This window comes from Corythoichthys intestinalis, chromosome 21, assembly GCF_030265065.1.
Source record: "Corythoichthys intestinalis isolate RoL2023-P3 chromosome 21, ASM3026506v1, whole genome shotgun sequence".
Classification (NCBI taxonomy): domain Eukaryota; kingdom Metazoa; phylum Chordata; class Actinopteri; order Syngnathiformes; family Syngnathidae; genus Corythoichthys; species Corythoichthys intestinalis.
The window spans coordinates 19256221-19276165 of record NC_080415.1 but is presented as its reverse complement, the minus strand read 5'-3'; the positions used below and the strand labels follow the sequence as shown (position 1 = coordinate 19276165).

Below are 19945 nucleotides of genomic sequence, written 5' to 3'. Positions count from 1 at the left end.
AGCGTTAGCATTTTATAGCATTTAAGCTAGTGGACTTTTGCTATGTAAGTTAGCCAATTGTTCTTTTGTTGTACATAGATCCTCTTTTTTTTATACATACATACCGTGCGAGGGTCAGCTCAGGTATTTTAATTTTTTATGTTCCTTATCCGATTACTTGAATATTTGAACTGAATAGTTCATCGATTAATCGACTACTAAAATAATTGATAGCTGCAGCCCTATTTCGAATGAATGAAAGTTCCCAGTCTAAACGGATTGGGCGTCGAGCACCGTCAATGGCAGCCCTAGAGTTACCTGAGACACTATTATGTTGGAAGATTTTGGTAGCAACTTGTTGGTCCCTTTTTTTCTTTTTTTTTTTAAACATTGCCACCTTTTTAAAACGATATCTCAATTCTTGGCAGGAGCATACCGATAACCTTTTGGGATACAAAGTATCACGATATATCACAATTTCGATATTTTGTCACACCCCTACCTGTAAGTGTAGACAAAATTATCTTCACGCAACTATCAACAGGAAGAGACCTGGTTTTCCCCAAAACCAACAGGAATTGACATAAAAAGTGTTGAGGAGTGATCTGGAATCAGATTTTCATTATCTCCTGACTAGTTTAATGTTTTCCGTTTTTTCTGGTATTTTTCTGTGAAACACTTCGGGATTTATTATTATTATTTTTTAATTATTTAGGGCCGTAATTTGACTTGAATTCTTTGCGTTTGTTGTTAGCGCATAATGTACTACCTCCTATTTCTTTTTTTCTTTTTCTATTTTTGTCGTTTTTGGTTCAAGGCTTAGGCGGAGTTTAACTTTTGGGGCGGAGGGGGGGGGGGCAACATGTTGATGACCCAGACACGCAATGTCAGCAATAAAATTAACTTACAAGAATATTTCTAATAATAAGGTGAAAATGAGCGTTTTTTTACCCATCATTTTTGAGGGGAATTCTAAATCAGGCTTGGTTCTTGCTCAGTAGTTGTTGTTGCTTTTGAAAGCTTAAGTTTGAAAAAAATTACGTATATCCATATTGCCTCTTTGGTCCTCAGGTAGTTTTGGCAAACCAAAGCAAATGATCATCTCAGGTGCTAGTCTCATGATCTGTTCGGAAAAAAAAAAATTCATCCATTATAAAAAAAAATTATTTGTTCATTTCATTCTTTTTTTTAATTTTTTATTATTACTTTACAACTTTTATAGACAATATTTTACCGGGAAACTCTTAATTTTAAAATCATAGACAGTGGTACCTCGACATACGATCACTTCAACACACAATCTTTTCTACATCCGACATAAAATTTGACTCGCCATTTGTTTCCACATCCGACAATATGCTCGAAAGACGATTTTTTGACAGCGCTACAGTTTCTTATATACGCATGGCTTATTTTCTTGTGAGAGAAATCAACACTGTATCCAAAAAGGTTAGTGCAGGTGGAGAAAAAAAAGAAAAGGTGATGCTTACCATTGAAATGAAGATGTAAATGATAGCAAAATATAAGCATAGTGTGTGCATCCATGAACTGGGTTGACAATAGGAACGTCTAGCACAGCTTTATAAGTTAAGGTGATAATTCTTATTGTGTGGTAACATCGCCAAAGAAATCGCCAGCTTCGTCAGGTTTCGAATCATTTATTCCATCAACTTGTGCAACAGCAGCAGACGCCAGCATCAAAACAGACAGTAAACTCTTGCTCACAGTCACGTCAGCCCCGCGATGCACTCAGGAACACCAAAAAAGTCCGTCACCTTAGAACACGATTCGTTACATTATTACAGGTATTATTATTAGGGCCCGAGCACTAGACGTGCGAAGGCCCTATTGTTTTGCAAAGGATTATTTTTTTTTTTATTTTATTATTTTTTTTTTTTTTTCAGGGCAAATGAAAACGGCCAATTTGGAGGCCTGAACATGCACGAAAAGTCACCAAAATTTGCACATACGTCCGGAAAATTGTAAATTTCGATAATTTTGCAACGTTGCAAAAAAATATAACAAAATGGCTCAGTGGCGCCCCCTTGAAATTTTAAAATTGGCCTATAACATTAGGGTATGTCAGCGTAGAGCAATGAAATTTGGGGGGTCTATACCTTGTCCAAAACCGCTCCAAAAAAGCATTTACACGCATATTCCAAACCCAACAGGAAATCGGTTATTTTGGATCAAATATGAAATTTTTATCGATTCACAGGGTGCACATTTGAGACCTTTTCGCCGAGGGAGTTAGTTGGATCATCTTCAAAATTGGTGAGACTGTTCAGGAGACATATGAAATCTTAAGTTTTGAAAATGGTGCGTTTTCATTCACGGGTCTGACCTGGGCGTGGTGCCAAAGTCGACCATTTTTTCGGCAAAATGACAAATTCAGTAAATGACTAATAGTTCCTTGACACAACGTTCAATCTTTTTCATATTTGGCATGTATGTGTGGTATCCCACCCTTAACACGAGTGCATTGAAATATTACCCATTAGGTCTAGCGCCCCCTAGTGAGAACAGGAAATGCCTTTTTTTACGCGACAGGTTCCTCCTCCAAGGGAAAAAAATCTGTTGACCTCAAACCTGCATCAGGGGAGCCTTAAGACCTGTGTTCAGGTCCCTGATGAAAAATATTGAGGTTTCGTTGAGGCGGAGGGGTCCAAACAGGAAAGTGAAAATGAACGTCAACAATTTGTCACGCAAAAAACTTTGAACAGTCATAACTCGGCAGATATACAACATATCTGCGCCAAACTTCCCGTGTTTGTTGAGAGTCATACCCTGAAGGTTCTTGTAGGGGTCATTTGCATCAACTCTACAGTGCCAACTAGTGGCGACAGAAAGAAGTTTTAAAAAAGGCCTTTCCTATTGGGTTTTTTCAACATAGAGCAAGGAAATTTGGGGAGTAGATACCTTATGCAAAACTGCTCCAAAAAGTCTCTTGCACCCGTATTCCAAATCCAACAGGAAATCGGGTATTTTGGATCGAATGTGAAATTTTCATGGGTTCACAGTAGGAGTTTACATTTGGAGGCTTGAATATGCACAAAAACTCGTAAAAATTTGCACATACATGCGGCTTTGGATAACGTTCGATAATCTTGCAATGTTACGAAAAAATGTAACAAAATGCCTCAGTGGCGCCCCCTTGAATTTTTCAAAAAGGCGTTTCCTATTAGGTTTTTTTAACATAGAGTGATGAAATTTGGGGAGTCGATACCTTGTGCAAAACTGCTCCAAAAAGTCTCTTGCACCCGTATTCCAAATCCAACAGGAAATCGGGTATTTTAGATCGAATGTGAAATTTTTATCGGTTCACAGTAGGAGTTTACATTTGGAGGCTTGAACATGCACGAAAACTCACAAAAATTTGGACATACATGCGGCTTTGCATAACGTTCAATAATCTTGCAACGTTACGAAAACATGTAACAAAATGGCTCAGTGGCGCCCCCTTGAAATTTTCAAAAAGGCCTCTCTATTTAGGTTTTTTCAACGTAGAAGGATGAAATTCGGAGAGTCGATACCTTGTACAAAACTGCTCCAAAAAGTCTCTTGCATGCGTATTCCAAACCCAACAGGAAATCAGGTATTTTGGATTGAATATGAAAATTGTATCGATTTACAGTGTGCACATTTTACACCTTGGCACCTAGGGAATTAGTTTGATCATTCTCAAAATTGGCGAGACTGTTCATGAGGCACATGAAATCTTAAGTTATCAAAATGGTGTGTTTTCATTCACGGGCCTGACATGGGCGGGGTGCCAAAGTTGGCCATTTTTTCGCCAAAACACCGAATTCGGAAAATGACTGATAACTCCATCATACAACCTTCAATCTATTTTAAATCTGGCATGTGTGTGAGGTATACCAGCCTGAGCAGGACTGGATTGAAAATTTACCGTTTGTGCCTGGCGCCTCCTAGTGGGAACAGGAAATGCCCTTTTTTACTGGACACACTCCTCCTCTAAAGGGAAAAAAATCAATCTACCTCAAACCTGCATAAGGGAAGCCTTAAGACCTGTCTTCAGGTGCCTGATGAAGAATATTGAAGTTTCGTTGAAGCGGAGGGGTCCAAACAGCAAAGTGAAAATGACTGTCATCAATTTTTCTCTCCAAAAACTTTGAACAGTCATAACTCGGCAGATATACAACATATCTGCGCCAAACTTCCCGTGCTTGTTGAGAGTCATACCCTGAAGGGCCTTGTAGGGGTCATTTGCATCAACGCTACAGCGCCAACTAGTGGCAATAGAAAGTCACTCGTTTTTCCAATACATGTCCAGTTCTTTTCAGGTTGGTCATTGTAATTTCAAGACCTATTAAAATACTTATTTACGGCACATGTCCACGTGTCTCTATCTGTTGCCGTGACGACCCTTTGTTCGCCATTTAAAGGAAATATTTTTTTTCAGAGACTCAGGCAGCTTATAGAGCCACAATATTTGGCACACTTGGTCGAATTGGCCCAGTTAGAAGATTAATTTGGTTTTGAATAAGGGCTTGGCTGCACAGCTCAGTAGTTGCTCCTTTTTTGTAGTACTCTCTCCAATAGGGTTTTTTATCTCTTGGGTGTGGTAATGTAAATAGGCGACTTTCGTGCATGTTAGGTTCTAATGAGATGATTAGAGAGGAGGATCTGCCACCACCCTGACCTGCACACAGTCCGAGTTGCGTGACGTCCGAGTTGCGCTAGATTGCGAGGGCCCGTTCAGTCCTGCTTGCAGGCCTAGTTATTATTATTATACTATTATTATTCTGATTTCTATTCATAATTTATGTGTTTTGCTCTTTCTAATTGCTATTTGCAATAGTAACAGCAATATTTATTAAGGATTAAGTGTAGGTTTTTGTGCTGTGGAACGAATTAATGGTATGGAATGTATTCTTATGGAAAAATCTTGCTCGACATACGACCATTTCGACTTACAAACAAGATCCTGGAACGAATTGACTTCGTATGTAGAGGTACCACTGTATATAGGAAAGTCAATAACGTGCAATGACACTTTTCGGCCAGCGGAGGGAAGTGCCCCCCGCCCCCCCCCCCCTTCTTAAACTCCGCGTATGTGAACGGGAGAGTTTGGAACAGTGTAAAACATTTCGCCCCAAATTCAATATTTTTGTATCTTTATACAGAGGGGCAAATAAATATTTAGTCAACCACCAATTGTGCAAGTTCTCCTCCTTGAAAAGATTAGAGAGGCCTGTAAATGTCAACATGGGTAAACCTCAACCATGAGGGACAGAATGTGGGAAAAAAAACAGAAAATCACATTGTTTGATTTTTAAAGAATTTATTTCCAAATTAGAGTGGAAAATAAGTATTTGGTCACCTACAAACAAGCAAGATCTCTGGCTGTCAAAGAGGTCTAGCTTCTAACGAGGTCTAACTTCTTCTAACGAGGCTCCACTCGTTACCTGTATTAATGACACCTGTTTTAACTCATTATCGGTATAAAAGACACCTGTCCACAAACTCACTCAGTCACACTCCAAACTCCACTATGGCCAAGACCAAAGAGCTGTTGAAGGACACCAGAGACAAAATTGTAGACCTGCACCAGGCTGGGAAGACTGAATCTGCAATAGGTAAACCGCTTGGTGTAAAGAAATCAACTGTGGGAGCAATTATTAAAAAATGGAAGACATACAAGACCACTGATAATCTCCCTCAATCTAGGGCTCCATGCAAGATCTCACCCCTGAGATTGTTATCTCAAAATGATAACAAGAACGATGAGCAAAAATCCCAGAACCACACGGGGGGACCTACGGAGAGCTGGGACCACAGTAACAAAGGTTACTATCACAATGCGCCGCCAGGGACTCAAATCCTGCACTGCCAGACGTGTCCCCCTGCTGAAGCCAGTACACGTCCAGGCCCGCATGCGGTTTGCTAGAGATGATTTGGATGATCCAGAAGAGGACTGGGAGAATGTGTTATGGTCAGATAAAACCAAAATAGAACTTTTTGGTAGAAACAAAGGTTCTCATGTTTATAGGAGAAAGAATACTGAATTGCATCTGAAGAACACCATACCCACTGTGAAGCATGGGGGTGGAAACATCATGCTTTGGGGCTGCTTTTCTGCAAAGGGACCAGGACGACTGATCTTTGTAAAGGAAAGAATGAATGGGGCCATGTATCGAGAGATTTTGAGTGAAAATCTCCTTCCATCAGCAAGGGCATTGAAGATGAGACGTGGCTGGGTCTTTCAGCATGACAATGATCCCAAACACACAGCCAGGGCAACAAAGGACTGGCTTCGTAAGAAGCATTTCAAGGTCCTGAAGTGGCCTAGCCAGTCTCCAGATCTCAACCCCATAGAAAATCTGTGGAGGGAGTTGAAAGACCATGTTACCCAACGACAGCCCCAAAACATTGCTGCTCTAGAGGAGATCTGCATGGAGGAATGGGCTAAAATACCAGCAAGAGTGTGTGAAAAGCTTGTGAAGTTACAGAAAACGTTTGGCCTCCGTTATTGCCAACAAAGGGTACATAACAAAGTACTGAGATGAACTTTTGGTATTGACCAAATACTTATTTTCCACCATGATTTGCAAATAAATTCTTTAAAAATCAAACAATGTGATTTTCAGTTTTTTTTTTTTTTTTATCCACATTGTCTCTCATGGTTGAGGTTTACCCATGTTGACAATTACAGGACTCCCTAATATTTTCAAGTGGGAGAACTTGCACAATTAGTGGTTGACTAAATACTTATTTACCCCACTGTATCTCTATATTTGTATTTTTTGTCACGAAACATCTGCCTTGTAATAATAGCAACATATATACTTGAGTAGAATTTCCAATACAACGAGCAAGAGAGAGAGAGAGTGATATTTGAGTGTTAAAGTGGTCAGTCAGACAGACAGACAAGAGTGACTATGCCCACAAATGATGGGCACGAGCAGCTAGTGGCGCCGTGATTGCATTTACCATTTGGACTTGTGGGATTCAAAAGTGGTGCAGCCCTTTCTTCCCCCCTTATATATCCATACTGACCAAGGAGAACACACTTATTGCATCATGATCCTTGCGTCTCCTGCCTTCTTCTTCCTGCCCTTCTTCACGGGTGAGCTCATGTTTGCTTTTACTGTATTTCTTTGGGTTTACGTTATGTTTGTCCAACTTGTGTACATTTTTTTATTGCTTTCTACAGGTGCCGTCTCCACTGAGCAAGTGTGTTCTTACTACGATGTCCTAGAGCATCTGAACATGAGCGCACTCACTGGTTTGTACTCCATGACGAGGCCAGTCAAAGACTACAAAAAGCAAACAGTGGTTACACTGGAGGTCGTTCTCTACGCCATCCTAGACGTGGTAAGTCTTTGTCATTTTTAAAAAAAAAACTTTTTAAGTATATCACAAGTCTCGGGAAAAAAATTACAAGTCAAAAATGTTTTATGTTGTTATTTTTGTGTGATAAAATAAATATATAAAATATATATATTAACATTAAAAGAGACAAATAATTAAATGTAGTTTTTACTGTGCATGCGGAAAGTAATTCTGGCATGTAAATAAGCTAATATACAATTGATAAAAAATAAATTATAAATACCTATGTTAAAAAAAAAAACACACACACACACACTTGAAATTTACTAACTACGAACTTTAAAAATAAAAACATAAGAAATTATGAACAAAAAACTGGAAATAAACTAAAATTTAAATACAAGTGTAAAAATTTAAACATATAATTTGATTCAATCTCACTTTATATGGGCATATCTATAATAAATGTATTTTCTAATCACATCTTTACTGCCCTAACACTACATTTTTTTAATGACTCTTTCAATAATCTGCGTAATTAATACAGTATTGAATAAACCTCAAGAGTTTTGGTACACTTTGAATAATATGTAAAAACATTTTTTCCAATAATCAGGAAGTTTACAGTGTTTTTATTGGTGTTTCAGTTAATGCTGGCATCAGGTTACAGTAAATCCTCACTGTAACTTGTATTAGTGATTGCTGTGTGGCATTTTAAACAAGAGGGAAAGCTTTAAAAATCTGTTTGTGGTTTAACTTTGTGACCCAGATACTTATAGGCCTTCCAAACTGCAATTAGAGGGATCTATCATATTCAATGAATTATTAAATAAGCCTGGAAATGTCGTTAATGTTTTCTGATGACTATTGGTCACTCCTTATCCTTCAGTAACAGCATGTTAGTTACACTCAGTGTTGTCACAGATTACTTGAAAAAGTCATTTAGTTACTGATTACGCCTTAAAAAAGTAAATCTAGCTACTTCACTTCATTATCTAAGTAACTGAGTTACTTTAAAAGTAATTTATTGGTTCCATCCATCCATTTTCCATGCCGCTTTTCCTCACGAGGGTCGCGGAGGTGCTGGAGCCTATCCCAGCTAACTACGGGCAGTAGGCAGGGGACACCCTGAACTGGTTGTAATTTATTGGTTACTTTTCACAATTTTTTTTCTCCCTTTGCTGCCTCAACTTAAGAATGACAACAGAAAATTGTCATCGTATGTAATTGACTTTCCGATAATTAAATTTAAAGGGGAAGATCAGAATTTTTCACATAAGCTTTAATCTTCAAGTTAGCGGGGTTTAATTAGTCGATGGAGTTGATTTCAACCACCATTGACTCGCGCTCGCTTAGCCACTCCGGAGCCCTGAAACTGACAAATAACTGACAAACTGCATGGATTTTGTTGAAATCAACTCCACCAAATAATTATATGTCAAAAATTCTGAATTTTGGGTTAGGGTTTAGGCAATGCTTAATTTGTAAATCATAAGGTCAGGGGTGAAAGTGGGCCAGAACGGTCAGGAACGCAGTTCAGGTATAAGATTCAGGGCTGGAATGCTGTTCCGGTACACGGTGCTTTGATTCCAAAAATGTGACGGCGAATGTAAAAAATAAAAATGCTAAGCTGCCACACATGCATTTCATCTCCAAGAAGAAAACAATCTACCAACATCAGATTTACATACACAAGTGTTAACAACAAGCATGATAAAGTGCTTGTGTAGCGTAATCCGTTTCCACCGATATTTATTATTTATTTTATTCCACGGACAGCATGGAGGTTTCCCCATCTGCTGCAGTTACACGCGAGTCTGACGATGATGAGTCACATCAATGTGCGAATGCAAAGCAAAACGCCTGTACTCATTTATCCGTTCAATTGGCTGACATACTGACATGTGATCAGCAGAGATAGTTAGCTCTGATTGGTTCAAATGTGCATGTTTTCTGGAACAGCAAAAAAAAAAAAAAAAGAAAAAAGGGTTTGTTGAATTGATGTAACAAAAAAGGACAATGCAACAGAAAATGGATCAAATTTTTAAGAGCAAGGAAAGAGTTGAGGAGGCCTATTTACCATATTTAGTTTTATTTGCTCTGATGGAGTGGTTAGGAACATCTTAGCTTCAATGTGCACTTATTTTGTTCATTTATGTTGGGCTACTTATTCATTTCCTTAAGAATGAAAAAAAAAGTAAATGTGTGATCTTCAAAATATATTCCATTTCACTCTGCATAATATGTCATTTGTACTTATTTTTCTGAATGTATGTTACTTATATCTTTATCATTAAAAAAAAAAAAGAAAGCAAAAGTAAATGTTAACATTAACTTCCATTTTAATATACTGTACATCCTATGTTCTTAAGTAATTAAAATTGAGATTTGGCATTTAGTATGTGATGAAATGAGGAAAAATAAAAATTAGGAAATGGAGGTTGGGGTTATTGCTGTTTTTTTAACCTTTTATTTTGCAAATCATAGAAAAAATAACAATTTTGAATGATAATCAGTTTTTGGATGTGTTATAGAAATAACCGTGCCAAAACAGTTTTCTTTGCATTTCAGTAGTTTTAGGAGGTTTGCCAAAATAGATAATAAATAAATAAAATTTCTGGCTGCGTGGCTAACTTCACGTCGGGGAGTTCCATCAAGAAATTCTAGCCACTTTCAACCCTGCATAAGGTGCCGTTACATAAAGTACATATGACAGCGCAAGGAAGACGAGACGGGCACAGGTCCCGGAACATACGCATAAAATGGTGCTGAAAACATTATGCAAATGACCACTTGCCATGCTGTGGGACTTACAAGCCTCAATTTCAGATAACATCCATGGTATAAATTTTATGACAACAATTTACAATTATTTAGGCTATACTCTGCACAGCACGGGCAATTGCCCACATAACCATAGGTGGGACTTACAGTACACAGTCAGCAATTAGTTTCTCAATAGGTCTAACTTGTTAAACATGAAAATAAATAGAGATTACAATAAATAACACAAACCCATTCTTTTGCGAGTTTCATCCCCCTGTATTCTCTGGCCCCAAAGTTGCCTCCGCCTTACAAATTGTGCAGCCCAAACCTGAATTTCCCATATGGGTACTGGCCTGTTGCTCCGGCTGTTGGTGGTCCACCTGGATGACTGCTGGTGCTGTTGCTGGCCCCCACTCCAGGTGGCGCTACACCTGACAAGCTGCTGCAACGGTAGCAGTCTCCTGCTCCGGCTTGGCTGGCTGTCCGTGAACCTGGCTAGCTGCTTCGGTGCTAGCCTCCTGCTGCAAACGGTCCTTCCCGTTAGCATGATTGCTGCAGCGGCCCTCATCGCCGGATGTTGCTTTTCTGACTCGTTTTTAACCATCTTCCTTCTTTTTGAAAAAAGACAGTGAATTCAACTGTCTTTTTGGCATGTTGAAATACCGTTTGATCCTGCCTGCCAGCTCCCCAGATGCCGCCATTTTTTTTCTATGTCAGGGGCGTGATTTGTTGGTCCAGTTTTTCAGTGCATCAACAAATCTCCGACTCTTTCAAATGAATAAAATTTTTGTAAACAACATGCAATTCTTAGGATTTGTTCCGTAAATGAACTTATGCATATTATTATTTCATACATTGTCTAAAAAAACATTTTTATATTGTAGTGAGTTTTAACAGAATTCACCTGTGGAACTAATGTTGGCAAGTTGTGTAGTTCCCGGGGGAAGGGTTTGGTTAAAGGAAAAGCTGGAAGTAAAACAGTCTTCTCCCACGAGTGCATGCATGTATGACGTGCGTTGTTATTTTGTGCGGTTTCCACGTCAATAAAACAACGCGACTTGGCTCCGTGGTTCGACACTCCTCTTCAGACTCCTGTCCTAGCTCGCCACAAAATAATAATTTTTTTCTATACACAAGGGGCCAAAATCAAGAGGTGCCGGATCTTGTTCCGGCAGTATCCGGCACAAATTAACTCCTGGGTTTAGGGGTTAACAGCATATCAGTGCCAAAGTAAAAACAATTCAAATTGACTGCACAGTAATCAACAACACACAAAAGAATTGCACAGTGCAATAAACACAAAGGTGGGGACGGGAACGAATGCGCGCGCACATCCCAGAAGTACACCGTACACACACGTGGTCAATTTGGCCACAAAATGTGGCGGCAACTAACCACTTTACACTCAGTCGGACTTTTAACACATCCCAAAGATGCTAAACGAGCCCGTCACCTCACGGCATAAATGTGCAACGCGAATATGATGTAAACAATTCTCGTCGATGAGTACACATTTTTGCAACGGCAAAGCTACGAACTGGCTGCACATGTCGCGGCTCCAACGTATTGCTGTAACCCTCCAAAATGAAGGAAAAAAATACTTACGTACATTCATGGACGCACAAAGATCAACATTCCCTCGCACATCTCAACAGGCTCGAATGCGCACCCGCGATCCTCATGCGTCCCAAAACACTTAGTGCGTGTCACTCGAGACCAAAACAGGAAGTACCTATGATCGGTTACAATGGAAACGAACGTGCAGTGGGAACCTTTCTAACATTTTCTATCCAAAATGCTCTTCGTACATGAGTACAATATTCCTCAGCTATCATACATTGTGAAGCAATAACAAAATAGTAACGCACAGACACTAAGGAAACTAACTTTAATCAGATTACTGGTTTGGAAGAATGAACGCGTTAGATTTCTCGTTACTGGAAGAAAGTAATCAGATTACAATAACGCATTACTTGGTTATGCGTTAGTAACAACCAGAGGCATAGCAAGGGTCCCCGGGGGCCCCAGGCAACAACCAACATGGGGCCCTTCTTAGTCACGTGACACACATACATACTCGCGCAGTATAAAGAACACAAAGGTAGAGGGGTGCGAGTGCGAGTGCCATCATCTTTGCCATAAAAGTGGCAAAAACTAAGCACTTTACACTGACTCATATGGATGTACTTCATCCATGTACAGTCGTTCATGGATGAAGACATTTTTACAGGTGGCCGTCCTCTCTCTGTTCGAAACGTGCACCTTACGCCTATTCCCGCTCCCAGAATACGCAGCGCTTGTTACGTAGGACAATAACAGGACTGGTTGCTATGGGAACATACGCATACCCAAGTAACCTTGCTAAAAGGACTATTAAAACTGCAAATAAAATCGTTTAGGATTATTTTAGATGCATATATGTTATATTTTTCTATAGAGTATTCGACGAGGAATACGATAGACCCATTAATAGACTTTTTTGGAAAAATCACGATTTCTTTAAGTAGTCGCATGAATAATAGGTGCCCTGTGAAAATCAACGTATAGCAACTCGGCAAGGACTTTCCAGTGAGTACTTGGTGAGTCACTCTTTAAACAATCATGTGGTGTTAAGAGCTGATTTGACTTTCTTAAACATGTATAATCTACGTGACATGGTCACTGCTGACTGGGATTGATGACAGAATCGTTAGATAATCTGCCAAATGATTCCATGGTATTGAAACACTCCCTATGCTTGTCACTGTGACAGTGCAGTAAAGCTGCATGTGCTAAATCTGTTGCCCTCTGGGGGCCCCTGCTGGCTGGGGGCCCTAGGCAATTACAATAATGGTTTGCCTAATGGGACGCGACGCCCTATGGTGACAACACTGGTTACACTTTAACTCTTTATTATCAGTGGATTGAACAAAATCCAAAAAGTTATTATTTCTTTTTCTCTGTCAACAGAAAGAAATAGACCAGACCTTCGTTCCCTACGTTTGGATTTTCACGGTTCGTCCACAGCCTCTTCATATTTTCTGTGTACGTTTAATTTTTTGGGACATTTTTCTGATCGTGTTTTCCACACAGAGCTGGCAAAATGACCACATCTCCTGGGATCCGGATCGGTTTTGTGGAATTAAGAACATCTCTCTTCCCACTGAACTGTTGTGGAAACCAGATCTCACCATTGAAGAGATGTAAGTACTGATTTTTATCGACCGTCAGTGGCGGTTAAATGGTTCAAAATGACTGAATAGAGCAGCTTGAGATAACTTCTGCTGTTTCCATGCAGGATAGAGAGGGACAAGGCCCCCCCGAGCCCTCACTTGATCATCACTAGTGGCGGCCAAGTGCAGGTTCAAAACGACCAGGTGCTGCTCAGCACGTGCAAGATGCAAATCTACCAATTTCCTTTTGACCATCAGAGCTGCAACCTCACCTTTAAATCTGTGGTCCATTCGGGTGAGGATCAAGGTTACCAGTAGTATCGAAAAGTATCAAAGCATCTATACAGATATGTTGTATCCAGATACGATATTTGTTTGCAATAGTATCAATGCTCAGCTATTTATTTTTGCAAGATTGTCACCAGAAATGTATCGTCATGGTGTGAATTTGATTTTGACCTACTCATGATAGTATAGTATTTTATATTGGGTGTGTTAAAGTAATGCAAACAGTCAAACAGTAAATATGGGAAAGGATACTATTCCCTTCACTCGCCTTCTCATAAATGTAGCAATGCTATCAAAGCTAAATGGTCAACAATGTATTACATGCTGGCAGTCTGTAAAAATACATTTGAAAACAGCTTTGTTATGAAATGGAATGAAAAAAAGTTGCATCTTATAGTCTGAAAAAGAAGGTAATTCTTCTTCAAAGTCCTCGCATCCTGTTGCAGTTGAGGAACTCCGTCTGCTTCACTTGCTCAACTCCGCCGAAGTCACCAATTGGTCGCGCAAGGTGATGTGCACAAAGAACGAGTGGCTCTTTGACGACATGACCGTCATGAACAAGACAGTCAACGTGTTCGGCGTGCAGCAAGATATCATTGTTTACACTGTGAGAATTTGATCATAATTAATTGAACTGACAAAAGAAATGATTTTCCAAAACGTTTGTCAATCGGAATGTCACAGATCAGCATGAAAAGGAGGCCACTGCTGTACATCATCAACTTCCTGTTGCCCATCCTCTTCTTCCTGGCTCTGGATTTGGCTTCCTTCTTCATCTCAGACTTTGGAGGCGAGAAGCTGAGCTTCAAGGTGACTATGCTGCTGGCCGTCACTGTCATGCAGCTCCTCCTGAACGAGATCCTGCCCTCCTCCTCCAACAAAATCCCACTCATAGGTAAATTGCTTCATTACCAGTTCAAAAAGATTAGACATCTATAGCCATCAATGGATCCGCTGCCCCTTTCAGCTGTGTACTGCATCGGCATCTTTGGTTTAATGATGCTCAGCCTGCTGGAGACCATCTTTGTCATGTACCTGATGGAGAAAGATAAAGGCAGCGAGAGCATCGTTGGAAGCTTGAAGGAAGACAACGAGTCTGACCGCACTTCAGGTGAAAAGACTTCCTGTTAAGGTGTTTCGTTATTTTGCCTTAATTTGTAGAATTATACAAATTCAACAATTTTACAACATTTGTGAATATAAACTACCCTCCCAGTATAAAAATGGATTGGACGTCTAGCACCGTCAATTGGAATCGATGAGTTTAATGAGGGACTTGTACAGTGGCGTCGAAAGGGTGAGGGTGCTGCAGCACCCTCTGGTGTAGGGAAGGCGAAAAAAGTGTTTTGGTAGATTCTATTTTTTATTTATTTATTTATTTTTTTAAATCATTAAATATTATATATTGAAACAATACATACCTGTCAAGTTGTACGGTTTTGGCGTAATTTGTACAAGTGAGCACTGATTTTTAAATGTGTACGCCGTACGTTCAAAAACTACGTTTTTTGTGCATTACGTTTTTTTTTTTTCTCCGTTCGGAATTTGTCACCGTTTCGGCAACGAGACAATGTGCATTACTATGCGTTACGTTGGTTGAATGACGTGAGAAAAGTCAGAGACACGGAGAGAGAATAGCGTTTGTTGTGACGCTGTAACAAACGCGATGCTAGGCTAGGTGGCTCCAATATTTCCTGACTGTAGCTGACAGCCTACAATCTATGCCTAGATATCACATGCATAGAGTACTACATGCGAAATGACAGACTCGGCGGCGTTGGTAAACAGCCGCCATTTTAAAGCAGTAGACTTCTCAGAAAGGCTCTGTTGTAGTGAACCTTCCGAGCTAACCTAAGTAACTTTTTATCTAAAATACTCCTAAATCGGCAAAATCTTGACTTGAATCTATCTTTAAATGATGAAACAGTTTTAAAACTTTCGCATGTCAGCAAGTGAAAAGGAGTAAATGTAAGTTTGAACTTAATGAAAATAATTCACTTAATAATGGTAGGGTCAATTCTAGGGGTGGGAACCTCTTTGTACCTCACGATATGATACGATTTACGATACAAAGCTCATGATAATGATGATGTCATGATACGGCGATACCACAATTATCGATACATTGGTCAGGAAATCATTCTAGGATATTCTACAAAACAACTAATATGCAGCAAAAAACACAAGCTATTTTCATCATCCTTCTGTGAATTGGAATGAATCGCAGTCAATGGAAACCAATGAGTTTAATCTGGGCTCATTTCAGGCCATTTGCTGTTGAATTTTAGTCACTTGGGGGCATTTGGGTCACTTTCGATGTATTTTGGCTTACAGAACAAAAAGTGACACAAGAATCTCCCCAAACGAATAGGCAGTGACTCAAACAGAAAGTGACCTGTAAATGCCCTAAAATGAACAAAGTCAACTCTAAGCGCCCCAACGATATATCGATTCTTGATAGGAGCATATTGATAACCTTTTGGGATACAAAGTATCACGATTGTATCACCATTTCGATATTTTGTCACACTCCTAATCAATTCTATCCTTACAACATATGGGAAGACGATCTAAATTACCTGTAAAGCTATATATACAGTGGAGCAAATAAGTATTTGGTCAACCACTAAGGCTACGTTCATACTACAGGTCTTAATGCACGAATCCGATTTTTTGTCATATCCGTTTTTTTGGCGTGCCCGTTCAGACTGCCTTTATCCATTGAGACCGTTCAAGTATTACGCATGCACACTAATTCGCAGTCCGACACGCGCTAAGCAAGAAGACCCGCATGCGCAGAAGCATCAAAACAAATGACAGACGTCATCCGTCATTCCAGGGATATCATATTTTGCTTTTCAAAAGGTGGACACAAATAACAGACATAAATAATCCCCGTTTAGGCTTATATTCAAAGTTTATATGGATCGATAGCATGCACGCACTGTCCGTGCACGTCACACACACATACGGGCAGTTTGTCCCGACTCTCGGCCGTGGAGGCAATGTTGAAATATTGCTCACTTGGAACAGAGAGAAAACTGAGCATTCTCAGGCTTATCCTCAACCCATTTTTATTTTTTATGACTGTTGTCAAGCTCAGCTCTTCCTCAAAAGCCGTGTTCACTGCAAGCTAGGCGCTAATAACGCACAGGTGCATCGCTACGGTAACGACTCTCTCGCTATTTGATGACGTAATTGCTGCATTAAATCCGATTTGCGGGACTGGACAGTACAGACCGCCGCGACAGTCTGGGAAAATGTGGCCCAGATCGGATTTAGACCACATACGAAAGTGACCCAGATCGGATTTGAAATGGCCCCGTTCTATGCGACTTGTCACGTTCAGACCGTCAAGTTAATGCCTCACTCGAGTCGGAAAAACACGAAAAAATCGGATTCGTGCATTAAGACCTGTAGTATGAACGTAGCCTAATTGTGCAAGTTCTCCCACTTTAAAATATTAGGGAGACCTGTAATTGTCAACATGGGTAAACCTCAACCATGAGAGACAGAATGTGGAAAAAAAAACAGAAAATCCCATTTGTTTTTCAGAGTGTGGAATTTTGTTAACCCGAAGGACGAAGATGAAAACAGACAAGGAAGACGGGAAAAGCAAATGCTTATCGGAAACCCGTCCCCCATCAGCCCGGGTCGCACAAACAGCATATTGTGTATCAATCCAGTCATTGTCTAACGCATTTCGTTCAAAAGTCATTGATTGCCATGGAAATTTCGCATACTGTCAATTTGAGTTCATTGTATCAGTTGAAGTCCAAGTAGATGAAGGGAGGGAAAGCCTGGGGTGCTATGGAGGCTCGCGTGTGCAGTATCCGTTTCAGGAGGTTTTGGTATTTGGTCAATACCAAAAGCTAATCACAATACTTTGTTATGTACCCTTTGTTGGCAATAACGGACGCCAAACGTTTTCTGTAACTCTTCACAAGCTTTTCACTCACTGTTGTTGGTATTTTGACTCATTCCTCCATGCAGATCTCCTCTAGAGCAGTGATGTTTTGGGGCTGTCGTTTGGCAACACGGACTTTCAACTCCCTCCACAGATTTTCTATGGGGTTGAGATCTCGAGACTGGCTAGGCCACTCCACGACCTTGAAATGCTTCTTACGAAGCCACTCCTTTTGTTGCCCTGGCTGTGTGTTTGGGATCATTGTCATGCTGAAAGACCCAGCCACGTCCCATCTTCAATGCTCTTGCTGATGGAGGGAGATTTTCACTCAAAATCTGTCGATACATGGCCCCATTCATTCTTTCCATTACACAGATCAGTCGTCCTGGTCCCTATGCAAAAAAAAAAAAAAACAGCCCCAAATGTTTCCATCCCCATGCTTCACAGTGGGTATGGTGCAATTCAGTATTCTTTTTCCTCCAAACACGAGAACCTGTGTTTCTACCAAAAAGTTCTATTTTGGTGTCATCTGACCATAACACATTCTCCCAGTCCTCTTCTGGGTCATCTAAATGCTCTCTAGCGAACCGGAGACGGGCCTGGCCGTGTACTGTCTTCAGCAGGGGGACACGTCTGGCAGTGCAGGATTTGAGTCCCTGGCGGCGCAGTGTGTTACTGATAGTAGCCTTTGTTACTGTGGTCCCAGCTCTCTGTAGGTCATTCAGTAGGTCCTGTGTGGTTCTGGGATTTTTGCTCATCGTTCTTGTTTTGACGCCACGGGGTGAGGAGGGAGTTGAAAGTCTGTGTTGCCCAACGACAGCCCCAAAACATCACTGCTCTAGAGGATATCTGCATGGAGGAATGGGCCAAAATACCAGCAACAGTGTGTGAAAAGCTTGTGAAGAGTGACAAAATGCGTTTGGTCTCTGTTATTGCCAACAAAGGGGATATAACAAAGTATTGAGATGAACTTTTGGTATTGACCAAATACTTATTTTCCTGCCATGATTTGCAAATAAATTCTTTAAAAATCAAACAATGTGATTTTCTGTTTTTTTTTTCCCACATTCTGTCTCTCATGGTTGAGGTTTACCCATGTTGACAATTACAGGCCTGTCTCACATTCTCAAGTGGGAAAACTTGCACAATTTTTGGTTGACTAAATACTTATTTGCCCCACTGTATAATGCATATAAGGTTGCTTAAAGGTTGGTGGGGCAATTTGAGCATCCTGAAAAGTTGGTCGTGTCATGTCCTTACCGTCCCTATGCAAACCTATGCCCTTGCGCTGAGTAAGGTACTATTGGAACGTAAATGTTAACTGTTACAGAGGAGGCGTCAACACGGCGCAAAAACGAATTAGCGATTTTTTTCTATACAAAAATAAATAGTAATAAAATAATTTTCTAAAATTTTATTCCAAGTCGAAAATGAAGATTATGATCGTTTATATTAGTGTCCTGCTTTGTAGCCATATTATTGTTTGTTGTTGCTGTTGAGCTAACGCTGCGCAGAGCGCTGTTGGATATTCGTGTGCATTTTCTTTGTGTGTTGTGAAAAATGGGTGTTAAACAAGGTTTATTGGGCCTTTTAGTTTTCAAATGTGTTTGTGTGTTTTTGCGCCATCTAGCTGCGGGGATTGACATTAAAATACACGGGCGTTTTTATTTCCTATACAAAAACTCCAACACACACTGTAAGTGAAATAGAGCACTGCCTTTGTAGTACCTTAGTAGTCGTACGTAAACTATCCAGCATGCGTGTGTACTGCCATTCTGCACGCCTTGTATTGGAGAAAAAGCATGACAAAAAAAAAAAAAGACAAATTTGGTCCGAAACAGCTGTTTTTGGATGGGAAAAACACAATAAGATCCTCAGCGCCCCCGGCCTGATAAGGAAACTAATTCGTACATGAAAAGCTTAAATACATTTCATGTGTTTTTTTGCAGCAAAGAAGAAAATAAGATACTGTGCATGCTTATGCAACAGTCCCGAAGATGAAAACTCACCTCAAACACTGAAGGTTTTTAATCACTTTGCAAAATCTTACATCTCTAGCAACCCCCCAAAAATCACAACAATGCACAAAACAATTCACAGGAAGGCCGCTTGACCGAGTCCAGCTCTTTTGAGAGACTCTCCGATGAGACCAGGGAGTTGAGGAAGGCCATTGCACTTCTTCTGGACAGCAGGAAGGAAAAAGAGGCCGAGCCCGGCTACTGGACCAGGCTCACAGTAAAAATCAACCAGATCTTTTTCATCATTTACGTTACGGCAGTGATTTCATTTTTAACTGTGGTGAGCCTCATTTGGCAGACCAATCAACAAGAATGAACTAAATATTGTGTCGTGATTCAATATTATGGTGGTACTTGCATGCCTTTGATAAGTATTTTCTAAAACCTCAAAACTATGAGGCTCACAAGTTAACGAATTTTCACTCCATGAAACGATATCTAAACTTATGTACAAAATGGAACTCTGTCTGTGTGTGTTCGTTCCCTTTCAACTCCGAAACGGCTGGGCGGATTTTGACAACATTTTACACAGTTATACT

The 19945-nt window shown here is 40.1% G+C and overlaps 1 protein-coding gene across 1 annotated transcript; it reads left to right on the top strand.

Annotated features, from left to right (window-relative positions):
- The first annotated feature begins 7023 nt into the window (after nt 1-7023).
- LOC130909921 (5-hydroxytryptamine receptor 3A-like) lies at nt 7024-19722 on the top strand. Its single transcript, XM_057826871.1, has 9 exons — nt 7024-7317; nt 12991-13035; nt 13114-13223; nt 13319-13488; nt 13928-14088; nt 14166-14376; nt 14449-14592; nt 19338-19411; nt 19489-19722. The coding sequence occupies exons 1-9, from the start codon at nt 7024-7026 to the stop codon at nt 19720-19722; spliced, it is 1443 nt and encodes a 480-aa protein (XP_057682854.1).
- Nucleotides 19723-19945: the final 223 nt, after the last annotated feature.

Coding starts and splice junctions, on each gene's coding strand:
- LOC130909921 (XM_057826871.1), top strand. CDS start 7,024: ATGATCCTTGCGTCTCCTGCCTTCTTCTTCCTGCCCTTCTTCACGGGT. Junction 13,036..13,113: donor CCTACGTTTGGATTTTCACG/GTTCGTCCACAG, acceptor TTTTCCACACAG/AGCTGGCAAAATGACCACAT. Junction 13,489..13,927: donor TAAATCTGTGGTCCATTCGG/GTGAGGATCAAG, acceptor ATCCTGTTGCAG/TTGAGGAACTCCGTCTGCTT.